The 12,177-nt window shown below is 43.0% G+C and overlaps 2 protein-coding genes across 17 annotated transcripts in view; both read left to right on the top strand.

Moving 5' to 3' along the window:
* Nucleotides 1-2,373, top strand: part of tjp1a (tight junction protein 1a) — a 107,253-nt gene extending 104,880 nt beyond the window's left edge. For 13 of the 14 annotated variants that reach the window (XM_020606626.1, XM_020606633.1, XM_020606641.1 and 10 more), the window contains one exon: nucleotides 1,224-2,373. In XM_020606626.1, the coding sequence (XP_020462282.1) occupies nucleotides 1,224-1,318 (95 nt within the window). In that variant the 3' untranslated portion in view covers nucleotides 1,319-2,373. The remainder of the gene's footprint in view (nucleotides 1-1,223) is intronic. The other variant, XM_020606591.1, reaches the window with a different exon arrangement.
* A 1,222-nt stretch (nucleotides 2,374-3,595) lies between these two features.
* Nucleotides 3,596-12,177, top strand: part of fam189a1 (family with sequence similarity 189 member A1) — a 73,687-nt gene continuing 65,105 nt past the window's right edge. Inside the window, exon 1 of one of the 3 annotated variants that reach the window (XM_020606715.1) lies at nucleotides 3,596-3,614. Coding sequence is in view for 2 of the 3 variants with exons in the window: in XM_020606700.1 (XP_020462356.1) it covers nucleotides 4,696-4,944 (249 nt within the window). In the remaining variant the exon portion in view is untranslated. Of the gene's footprint in view, nucleotides 3,615-3,779; nucleotides 4,945-12,177 lie in introns of those variants that run through there. The other 2 variants (XM_020606700.1, XM_020606707.1) reach the window with 2 other exon arrangements.

Here is a 12,177-nt window from a genome sequence, read left to right as displayed (position 1 = left end):
TGGTGTGGTCCGCAAACTTTAGGATGATGTTGTCTTTGTGGGAGGCGACACAGTCATGGGGATGTAGAGGATGGGAGTGAGGACATATCCCTGTGGGGTGCCAGTGTTTGTAACAATGCTGGCTGAGATCCTATTGCCAATCCTGACAGTCTGGGGCCTGCCAGTCAGAAAGTCCAGGACCCAGTCACAGAGGGTGGGGTGCAGACCCAGTGTGGACAGTTTGTGGGTGAGTTTGTGGGGGACAGCTGTGTTGAAGGCGGAGCTGTAGTCAATGAAGAGTATCCTGATGTAGGAGTCTCCATTTTCCAGGTGAGAAAGGGAATAGTGGAGGGCAGCCGCGATGGCATCTGAGGTGGCCCCGTTGGGCCAGTAGGCATACTGCAGGGGGTCCAGGGTGTCCGGTATACTGCTCTGGATGCGGGCCAGCACCCCTCTCAAAATACTTCTTGCCTCTTCATAACATCAGTGGCAGTGAGCTACTGTGGTAGCCCGTCCATTGGGAACAATTTGGGGTTCAGTGTCTTACCTGCTCTTCCTCCTGAGCCACAGTTGCCCCAGTTAATCAATGAGCCCCGCACACGGCAGCCAGGGAAATCAATAATGTGAGCCTAATGATACGAGTATACTGTATTTGATAAAGGCATTGAAACAAAACTACAGTCTTAAAACCTTGATTGTGTCTGAGTTATGTGTGCATACCTGATGGTCCTCTCGTTACTGTGACATTTACCTCTTTATATCACCCAGCCTTTAGCACAAGATTGAAAGTTAATGTCAATGAGGAGACTATTGAAACTTCTGCATGTATAGTATAATTAGTCTGTGCTGTATCAATGGACCTCTGCCAGGCTCACTCTGCTTACTGTGATGGATCACTGGAACTTTCCTCTTGGCACAGACCTGTATGTATATAATTGCAATTGCACTGAGACCCCACACTGACAATGGTTTAATTTGTAGTCAACAAGAGGCCAGAGACATTCAATAAAAATATGGAATTGCTTTCACTAAGTCTTGTGTTTGTGCTCGGATATAGGCTGCAAACATACGATGTCACTTAACGCAGCTTGCAGACAATAGATATAATCAAGTTCTGCAGTCAGCGCTGTGGTATGAAGAGGATTTAGCAAGTGAATAGTGCTTATGAAATGAATTACAGCTAGAAGTCTTCAATAAAAAGCAGCTGTAGTCACTCACTACCCACTCAATCTGTCTGTCCCCAGGTGACCCAAAAAGCTGGCAGAACAAGTCTCTCCCCGGGGATCCCAACTACATGGTGGGAGCCAACTGTGTTTCGGTGCTCATTGACCACTTTTAAGGACGGGCCAGCAGGTGTGATGTTGCCGACTGTGGAAGGAAGGTGGATAAAATGAAGACGATGGACACACACATGTACACTCCACATATAGAGACACACCACATTATGGAGAATAAAGAAGGTTCAGTCAGTGCTGTTTACTGCACCCGCGGATGAAGGCAAAACACTTGATGGTCTTTAAGCTTTTGTCCAATTAGAAGTTTTGAGATGAAATGAAACCATTGATGCAGAACACGAGCCACTGAGGATTGGCACTATATATAAGGCAATGTTTAAGCTAAGTTTTTGACATTGATGAAGACAAATGCTTTTGAGGTAGGGTACATGTTTCAAAGATCTGTGTTGGTGTGTGTATATATGCTGTATATGCATACAGTGTATATATATATATAGTAGTACAGAGAAGATGTACTGAAACATTACCCATGAAGTCAGTCTTGTTGTTTTTCAGTTCAGGTGACTGAAGACAGATGTTTTTACACACTGAGGGAATTTACTGAAGGTTTGAGTCGGACAGAGGTGAGATGAAACCGGAGATGATGACGTTTGCAAGTATCTGCTGAAGGAGCTGGCAAAACGCAATCTGGATATGAACCCCAGCAGCAAACTTTTAGAGGCGTTCTTCCTTCACTTCTTCCTTTATTCTTCCTGTTCATACAGTAATAACTTGTAGCTAACTTTCCTACGGAGCACCACGTCTCTCCTTCCAGCCTGAGGGAGATCTATGCATGTTCTTTACTCAGGTCCTGTAGCCTCCTCAGTTCCTTCCTCACATCTGCGTCTCTTTCTGTCTTCTCTTCTGTTTCTTTTTTTCTCTTTGCACTCGCATACAAATGAGCAGTGATGCCTTAACTGCAGATTATTCACTTTTCATAAAACAAAATAAGTTATGATAAATTATGGTATAATAGCATTTGTTTAGCCATTTTCTGTGAACCCACTGTACAAATGAACTTGGGTTTAGCACACAATAACAGTTGATACAGGATAATGAAGGTGTGCTCTTCTTTTATCTGCTATGCATTACTTAAAACAACAGAAGAAGAAGAAGTGGCTGTATATAAAGCAAGCATATTGCCTTGTTTCTTTTGTTTGTAAATGAAGTTTTTGTATGTCTTTTTTTTTTGTATAAAACTTGGAGAAAACATTTTAAAAAGTGGAACAAAGTGAAAGCGGTTATCTTTGTATTCTGGATATACCCTCAAGCCTTGGAACTTATAACCTAAAAATAATGCATCACACCTTTTCTACCAGTATATTCACACTATGTTGTGTCACAAAAAAGGTCTTTAGGGCTATTTAAGGATCAGGAAAATACATGGGTTAAAAAGCATTTAAAACATGTTCTCTGAAAAGGGTGTGCTCTCCAAGTGTCCCCCTCACTGATTTGTGATACTAGATGCTGTATTGTGTGCCCTCAAATGTATTTTTGTACTAATAGACAATATATTATGTATGGCACACCAGTACCATTTTATTTTTAGATATAACATGGCTTTAATTGAATATTAGCTCTTCACGTGTGGCTGACTTTTCCCCCCTCCTCTACAACACAACTTTAAGCATACCACTGTATTAATAAAATCATTTTTAAAATAAGTGTGTGTAAGGATTTTTACCTCCAAGATGATTTCTTTTACTCTTTTTGTTTTTGTCAAAAGGTCGTCTTGAGATTGTGTTTGCCTGAATTACAAGTTCTCAAAATGACCCAGAGGGGAAACAGCTGATGGAAAAGCTCATCAGGTTTTGCCAGTCATCTTCAAATAACTTCAAATAACAGCTGTATATCATCACAGCACCATGGTTCAGGTTTCACAGCTAGGTGGCGCAGGTGAGCCCAACAAATCCGCTGCACAAAGTCAGAAATACCGAAGTTTAATGTCACTCGGCAGATTGTTCAATAGAGAAGTCATATTAATACATTTTTAAATGTTTTCTTGACCTTTTCTATTGTTACATTTTTGTAAAATACTGGATAGTTTCACTTCTTTCAGCCTCGTTATTAAATTTTGAGACAAAAAAAAAGTCATGTTCGGATTAACTGCTCACAGCTCCATAACCTCTTATGTACAAGTAGAAGTAGACTGATTCTTTTAATGGGTCATAACCCAAAAAACCTGGGCAAGCTCAAGCCTGTCAGGACATTTTCTGACCACTGATTGGTTATTAATGTGCAGCCAGTCTAATTGAGGCTAAATCCTCACTACCTGCAAGGACCGTTACGTATAACCTGGATGAGGAAGGACAGCAGAGTCAGTGTAGTCCTGTACTGAAGTTGACCTTTGTTTTATAACAGGTAAATCTACATTTCTGTAACTCCTTTCCCCAATTGAATCCTACTTAAATAGGGAAAATGTAAGAAGACTGAGCGTAACCTTTTCAAGCAAGACCAAACTCGTCCATAATGCGCATTCTTTCCTAAAACTAAAGCTCGGTTCTTGGCTTCATGCTTATGGTGACCCTCGGAGACCCGGTCCTACCACGTTTTCATCCACCATTACATCACCAGCAGCGGCAACAAATCACGCGTTGGTTTTCTGATGTTGCCTGATAGTAAAGCGCCCACCTCCCCTCCTCCTCACCTCCTCACCTCCCCTCCTCCACTACCATAGTAAAACAGACTCCCTGCTGCTCGCCGCCAGACGCGTGGAGAGGCACATCTCCAGGACGCAGTGTGCACCTCCTGTCCTCACTCTTCGATTTTGCTGTCGTCTAAAAGCCGCGGCTGGTGGCTCACACAGAAGAAGCGTTGCGCGATCAGAACTGCAGATATTCATACAAGCCCCGCAAATTTCCGCGCGATTTCAACTGTTTGGATGGGTTTTTTTTCCCCCCCAGCTTAGTCCTCAAATAGTGCGAGCTCACCTTTGATTCACGCCTCTTATCTAGTCTTAGTCTCTGGCTTTGACTTGTTGGGGAGCCTGCGGAGGCGAGCATGACAGCGTGACAATGGTGCAAGGCTGCTTGACGGCAGGGTGGTGCGTTTTTGGTTTTTGCTTTTTGTATGTGTTGACTTTTGAGGAATGGTCTCTTTGATGGAGCAGGCACTGAGAACTGCAGCGGCTTATTTTGTTAAATTTGACTTGAAAATATTCGTGCTCTTCATATGTGTTATGCTAAACAGATCTGGCGCTTCGTCCAGTGCGCTCTTTTCTCACGTTTCTCCCTACATCCGCCGCAGCGCATCTCTAATTGGAGCGACCCCGTGCGTCTTAATTGATGGAGATTATCCACATCGGACATTGACCTTGAGTTACACCGTCTAGCACCGTACTGCAGGTTGAAACACAACGATTTGGTTGTTATTGGATGACATTGTCCTTCTCTGGTGCAGTTGCATTCGTCATTCACCCGGTTGGTCGTACCTTTCAGTGGCAATGCCGGTGAACGCGCTGCCCCGCGGCAGCAGCAGCGCCATCGGCGGCCCGGTGTCTCTGATCCCGGCTTCGCTGTCCCGCAGCCTGTCCCGGCTACGGGAGTACCGGACCCGGACGAGGATCATGCTGGGTCTGGGAGTCTCTCAGATGGTCCTGGGGAGTCTCATCCTCGCCGTTAGCTTTGCGGCTCTGGCTCTAACCACGTCACCCAGAGTCCGGCACTCGTGTCCCTTCTGGGCAGGTTTCTCAGTGAGTACAACCATTACTGGGTATTAATATTAATCAAACATATAGTGTAAGCTTCTATCTAAAAGAATAAAACGCGGCGTAGCTGTCCCTAAAAGCAAAATGCTATTGCAAAAGTAAACAGCACGGCTGTATAATAGGGATAATATTTGTTTGTGTAATTTAGAATCCATTAATGAAGTTTAAATTTGTCACCTGCGACTACATTGTTCTCCTGCTATGTTGACCAAAACACAGGAGGAGGTCATTATTAAGTTGATTATTATATCATGGTAAATCTAGGAAGTCCACTTCTTTAGCTGGGATAATTGGCTGTCACTTTTATGTTTTTTATTATGTTTGTGGACAGAAATAGGGGGATTAGTTGAGCATGCAGAGCCTCATTAGTGATGACACAGGGACGGCAGGGAGGAGGACAGTTTAAAACTACACACTGCTCCTCCTGTGTGCACAGTATGATATGTTGAGAACAGTCTTTGAGATGCTGTGCTTTTCTACATGTGAAACTTTTATCATGAATATTCATGAATGCACATCTCCTTGGTTTCCTGCTAAATACCTGGAGCATGGCTGCTCCATTAATTATAGAGGCAGTGGAGCAGAGTGCAGGGGTGAGGGGAGGTCTGTGGTACAAGGGCCATCTCTGTGCGTATGTGTATGTGAGAGGACATGTCAGTGCCTGTATGTGGGAGGGTTTGGTTATAGGGGAATCAGAAGTAACCACAGTGGTCAGAGAGCAAAGGTCGTTGTACATTCTACATCAGTGCTTCAGGCTGATTTGACATACTTGGTTGTAAAATGTGTTTCTGGCCTGTTGGGCTGCATCTGTGATCTTTGTGGCCCAAATCCTGCTGCATCTTTGCCCTGACACAATCATGTTGTTGTAGTGTTAGTAGTTGTATGTAAAGGTTCCCTTCCATCATCCAACCAGCAGAAACTTGCAGCAGAAAGCTTGGTCCTTTAAATGTCCATGGAAATAACAATAAAAAGTGAAATGGACTTCAGTTTCACCAAAATCACAAAGTCTTTTCAAAAGGGACCAGTCAGCCAGTAGTTTTTATAATGTGCCTGTGAAACCAGACTGTATGGTTTTATCTCTCTAATCTAAGGAGGTCCTTGCAGTTTTTGGAAAAGATGATTGTTATTAAAAGGCACTTCAGCTGAAGACTGTGTGTAAGATCAGATATGGTTTGATTAAATGTTGCTGGTGAGGAGGCATTTGTAACTTGGCCTGAGTCAGGTGCTGGAAACAAAGAGCCCACCAGCAGCAAGAACCATCAACCACACTGGAACTGAGACACAGAATGCGGTTGGGACCGACTCTCCATCTGGAGACTGGTGATAGAAGTGATTTGCCCACAAGCCATCAGATAGTTGAAGTCATTCTTCGTGAAGTTGAGAGCTGTGAACTGCTGACGGCACTGTTAAATAAGTGAAACGGCTTCACAGAATTAAAAGTCGATGTTTAGTTTGTTTTGGGGAAAAAAGACTTTTTAGTGCTCTGACATGTGGTGTCAGGACTTGGTCATCTTATAATGCAGCATATTTGGTTGGTGAGTGCCTGGGAGCTGCTGTTTGGGTAAATAAGACAAATCACCAGCATCTTAGTTGGGTGGGATGGCATATCACACCCCCCCACCCCCCAGCTTTCCTTCTCTGTGATTTAATCTAATAAGAAGAGTGCATTTGTGCAGACAAGCTTCTTGTGTAAAGCTTCACAAGGCTGTAGAGCTAATCTGTTAATTTTAGTGCAGTTTAGTTTATGGCCTGAATTGTAGTGAGTAAGCAGTTAATTAGTGCTCATGGTGGTGGGCCAAACGAGTAGGTTATCCTGAATATCTGTTACTAATTCCTAATGCATTGTACCGGTGTTCAAACTGGCGACTAATTAGGCTGAGGATGTTTGTCTTCTCTCCTATGTCTCAGACGAGACTTGTCCCTGTCACCTGGAGTAAACTGATCATTCCCAGCTTCTTAATAATGTGATTGTATGTTGAGCTTCCTGCTGGTGACTTCAGGTAGTGAGGAAGATGACTACAAGTCTTCAAAAGACTTTTTTTTATGTGTGCACATGTGGAAACTCTCTTGGTGTATGTGTGGTCACTGTGGGACATCATTAAAGATCTCTGTGTGATGACAGGTGTTGTGGGCTTTCATCACGGTCACAGCAAGAGAAGGCGTAATCTTTACTTCCTACACAGAGCAATCACTTCTGAGCCCTGCATGGACCCAAACCCAAGGCCTTGTGATCATCCCACACCACTGCTGCAGCTCCTTAGACAAGCAGCCAGCCACAGTTACTGTCTGTCGATGTGATTTTGGTGTCAGAAGATGATGCAAGGCTATAAGGATGAGCAGCGCAGATTACCCAGAAGGCCTCGACGCCATCCGGCCAGATTACCAGCAGCTGTACCTGTTGGCTGTGAATGCTGTTTGACCAATAAATAAGGGGCTGAGCGAGCTGCCAGCAAGTGTCCAAACATGCATTTCATTTCTTGCTGCAGAGAGTAAAGACACTTTGTACAAAATATTTAAATCAGAATGTGTTGTTGCAGGCATCCTTTCTAAATCACATTAGATTTTGATACTCTGTGGTATCGCCTCTCCTCTGCTTGAGCTCCAGTAAAGGATTTTACTTCTGTTTTTCATCCTCCTCCTCTCTCCTGGTTGTGTGAAAGAAGAGGAATGTGCACAGCCTCTCCAGAAGCAACACTCCATGGCTTAAAATGGTATTCTTGCTGTTTGTTGTGAGGCAGCTCTCTTTGTCGCATTTCCAGAGCCAGCAGTCAGCAAATTCTGTGGCTAATCTGCCCAAGTGTCGTGTGTGTGTGTGTGTGTGTGTGAGTGAGTGAGTGAGTGAGTGAGTGAGGGAATGTTTGAATGTGAAGTGCTTTGTTGAAGGTTTTATGTTGTGGGGCTGTGTTTTTGTGTGTGGAAGAACAAAGGTCCACGGTGAGGTGAAAGTGGCATAGTTTTTGTTTGTCTTTTTTTTTTTTTTTTTTTTTTTTTGATGGATTATGATGAAATTTACCACAAACCTTCATGGTCCCCACAGGATGACTCCTAATGACCTTGGAGGAACAGCAAACTGTTCATTTATCCTGTGAATTGTCTCAATGTCTGAGTTGTATAAGATGATCGAACAGCATTAGATAACCTGCTACTTGTAAGCATGTTACTGCTGTTTGAGCGTGTTAACATTTAGGTCAAAACACCTTCTACAGCTGCTTGCATTTCTACTTTGAAGCATTACTTGCAAAAATGGAATTGTATCAGTGAGACTTCTGTTTGCATGTTCTGAAACTAGAAAGTCAGGAAAATACAAATGATGTAGCAGTTTGAAGTCATCTCTGAGGAAGTTATTGTAAGAGCTGGCAGATCCAATCGGGTTGTTGCAGGAAAATCATGTTTGCCATGCAAAAAATTTTCATGTGCACTTTATTTTCTTGAGTTTTCTTTTTGGGGGCGGCAAGGAACTGAGAGCAGCAGTTCCGGGATAGAAGAAAACAAAGGCAGTGCTTGATTTGATAGTTCAACTGTGTTTTGTTGTTTCTACTTTCCTGCAGTAAATACGTGTGAAGCATAATTAATTAACTGGCTTATTAGGCTTTGGTAGCTCAGCAACAAGTCTTAAGGCACAACATACACGTGTACTCGCTCTTTGAAGTGTAGCCTGCAGTGTCGCTTTGGAAATCATCGCCATTATTTTTGATAAAAAGGCTTTCTCTGGGTCGCAGATGAACAGAGTGAATACAGATGTGGCTGCTGTCAGAAATGCCAAGGTGCTATCTGTGTACTTAAAAAAATAAATTAAAAAAATTGTTTGCTTTTGGGGTTGAACATGACTTGTAACCTTGGAGTAAACAGAAGTATAAATGTAATGTTTCACATAAACTGTCTTTCTCTACCTTCCACCCTGGTGTCAAGCGAATGTGGAGGTTTTTATGAACCTCTTTTGTATTTCACAAAATAATTTGTATGGGTTCAGTGAAACTCTTAATATAGTGTTGTGCATGAACAGCCACCAGATAATTTTATTTTTCAGTGTTTTAGTCGTATTATTGAGCTCCGATATGAACTGACTTACTGTATGTCTCTTTGACATCACTCATGCAAGCCTGCTTTGCTTTTAGTTTTACTGCTCAGCCATTCCCTGTTTGTGTAAAACCTACCGCGTCTGAGGTTTTCTGCAGAGAGTTGGGTAAAGCATAGACCTGCTACAGGTATAAACAAAGTACATGTGTGTTAAGAGCTTTATCTGAATACTTCAGTGATTTGTCAAAGTCTGATTCAGAAATGTATAATATTCATCAAGACACAAAGTTTTCTCCTTGTGGAATCTAGACATGCACAGTTTTGGTTCGATTCAGTTTCATTTAATTTAGTCTTAATATCCATTTGTAGGAATTTTGTTTGTAGTGCTCACAGGACTGAAGTATACATCTCCCTGAAAACAATCACAGGCACTCTTTCTTCATTAGTAATGCATCCAAATGAAAATCTAATCTGCAGATTTCAGTGAGCAACACAGACATTTTGGAGTTTGATGTTGCTGTAAATTTCCACCCATCTATTATCTGTGCTCCTTATCGTGTAGAGAATTGCAGGAGGGGGGCTGGAGCCATTCCCAGCTGATACTGGGCAGGAGGTGGGGTACGCTCTGGCCAGAGTGCCAGTCTATCATAGGGCTGAGACACAGAACTACTCATCACATCCACACCTATGGGCAGATTAGAGTCAGCGATCAAGATAAACTGTGCAGCTGTGGAAGGAAGCCAGCAGACCTGAAGCAGATACCATGCAAACGCCACACATTAATTAAGGATAATCATAATCAATAATCACCTTTACACACAAGGTATTTGTTTCCGGTACAGAACCGAGGCAGCCATCTGCAGCGCCAACTCAACCGATGGCTCTAACCATCGGGGGCAACTTGGGGGTTTCAGTGTCTTGCCCAAGGACACTTCGACTGGAGGCACTGAGATTCGAACCTTCAGCCTTCTGGTTGGAGACAATTGCTCTACCCACTGAACCACATTCACCTCCACTGGTGGCAGGAAGGATTTCAGGGCTGGGGTTCTCGAAACCAAAACCATTTAAGCTATGAGCCAGCTACATGCATGTTAGAAAAATATTTTAAATCAACATAAACCTCTGCTTCGCTGTTTTGATGTAGGCTCTTGTTCCCAGCTGTCGATAGGTGACGTGGCTCCTCGGCTGCTTTACTCATCTCATCAGTTTAGATTAAATGGAGAGTATGGTCAGCACGCATGTTCTGACCTCTTGCGGCTGGAACGGCCTTGACTCAAATCTCGTATTGATCAGCTAATTAGATGAATTCCCATGCATCATTTGACTTGTGTGTACTTTCATTTTTACTCGACCTGTTGGTGGTGGTTTAGCGTCTCTGCAGTGACCTCGCTCTTGTGTGTAGAGCAGACGTGCGGTGTGATGATGTCATGTAGTTATAGCACAGTCTGTCCGGGGGTGTCACTGAACAGTTGTAATTCACTTTCCTGCTGCAACTTTCCATAATAAGTAAGGAGGCCCTCAGCCTGCTACTACTCATTATTCTGAGGACCCTCCAGTGAATCCTGCCCCAACTCCAGTGTTACCACTGAGCACCATAATGCTGAAGAGAACAGTTTGTCCTTGCTACCTCATTAAACACACAGTGTCCGAAGTTGTCGGCTTAAATTCCTTTCTCGATGTGCTTTGCCGACGACTCCAGGCTTTCAGCTCCATCTCGTTTTTTCATTCATTTGTATACTGATACTTTCGGTTTGTTCACGATCCGTGTTCGGCACCGGGAACAGGATGATCTGAGTTTTTTCAGTTCGTGTTAAGATTCAGATCCCTTTGTTACATGCCATCCCAGCTTTCTTTATCCTTTCACTTGCAGTATGTTGCCTAATGAAGCGAAGAAGCAACCTGGGTGAAAAACTGGCATTATTATAAAGCTTGGTTGATGGAGAAGTCATCTGTGAAAAAACAGTTTGGACTGTATTTCTGTGGAAGTCCTGATGATAATTATATGCACTGCAGTCTTATGTTTTTCAAGGAGACCAAATAAAGGGAATCTTCTTAGCAACATGGTGAAAGAACAGCCTCTTACAACGGCTGTGTTCAGACTGACAATAGAGGTGTGTCAGTGTGAATCTTTCCTTCATCTCAGTGAGACCACTGCACTGATGCAGTAGGTTTGCAAAGTACTTTGCAAGTACGTGTTCCTTACGGTTTTCTTAAACTGCAACTAATTTATTTTCATGAATGATTAAACTTTTCGGTTAGGTCTATGAATAACTCATCTCTGTTTTCTGGTGCATAATGTGAGGTCATTGAATATTTACTTTTTGTCTGGCCAATACTCCAAAGCTCAAATGTTCAATATAGCCATAATGTTGACGGTGAGAAGCAGGTGGGCAGGCAAGAGGTGACTGAAAATGGAGGCAAGGGGGGATGGCATCTGATAACTAGAGCAAGGTCAGCAGGAGACATGAAGAAAGGCCAGTTATCTGGACTGAAAGAGGGATTTACAACAAGGGTTATTTATTTTTTGTCATCAGGACTAGATTAGAACCTGATATTCAGTTTATACATGGTGTGATGTGGTGACTTGAATCCTCCAGGTCACAAACACTGAGAATGGACTTTGCAGTGAAGTAGAAGACATCAAACAGTTAATATAATATATTAGCATTTTCTGAATCCATATCAAACACACTATTCCAAGCACAGTATTTTTGTCTTAAAAACCACGACTGGAGGGGATCTTTTAAATACCCCAGATAAAACATCTTTGCTTGCACATTATATCCCTTTTCTATTGAGACTCTTTCATGCACAGAGCATAAATAGCCTCCATTATGCAGCATTTTGATCTTTGAAGAGTGAGGCTGGTTGATGTGTGATGAAAGCTGTAGGTAGATTTTCACTTTTTCTGGGGATTTTTATGACCTGAACTGATCCTGCAAATAGAACCGACAGAGAGAGATGAGTTTGGGTAAGCTGATTTAAGATGTGAATGCGTTATATGTCATCACAGAACTTTCTGCCGCATGCTCGTTTCTAGTGTGCCAGTGTATGTTAGTCTGACCTGCAGCCTGGGATGTGCCTGACAGGGCGCTGCTTTACAAACAGCTTCGACCCGGTCCACAGCAGGGCTGCCTGCAGACTGTTGGATAGAAAAGGCCAACAGGATTGAACTGAGCTTGGAGGGAGGGATGGAGGTAG

This window comes from Monopterus albus, unplaced genomic scaffold (genome assembly GCF_001952655.1).
Source record: "Monopterus albus unplaced genomic scaffold, M_albus_1.0 scaffold4.1, whole genome shotgun sequence".
Classification (NCBI taxonomy): Eukaryota; Metazoa; Chordata; class Actinopteri; order Synbranchiformes; family Synbranchidae; genus Monopterus; species Monopterus albus.
Note: the sequence above shows the minus strand (reverse complement) of the source record. Positions and strands in the feature narration are given on the sequence as shown.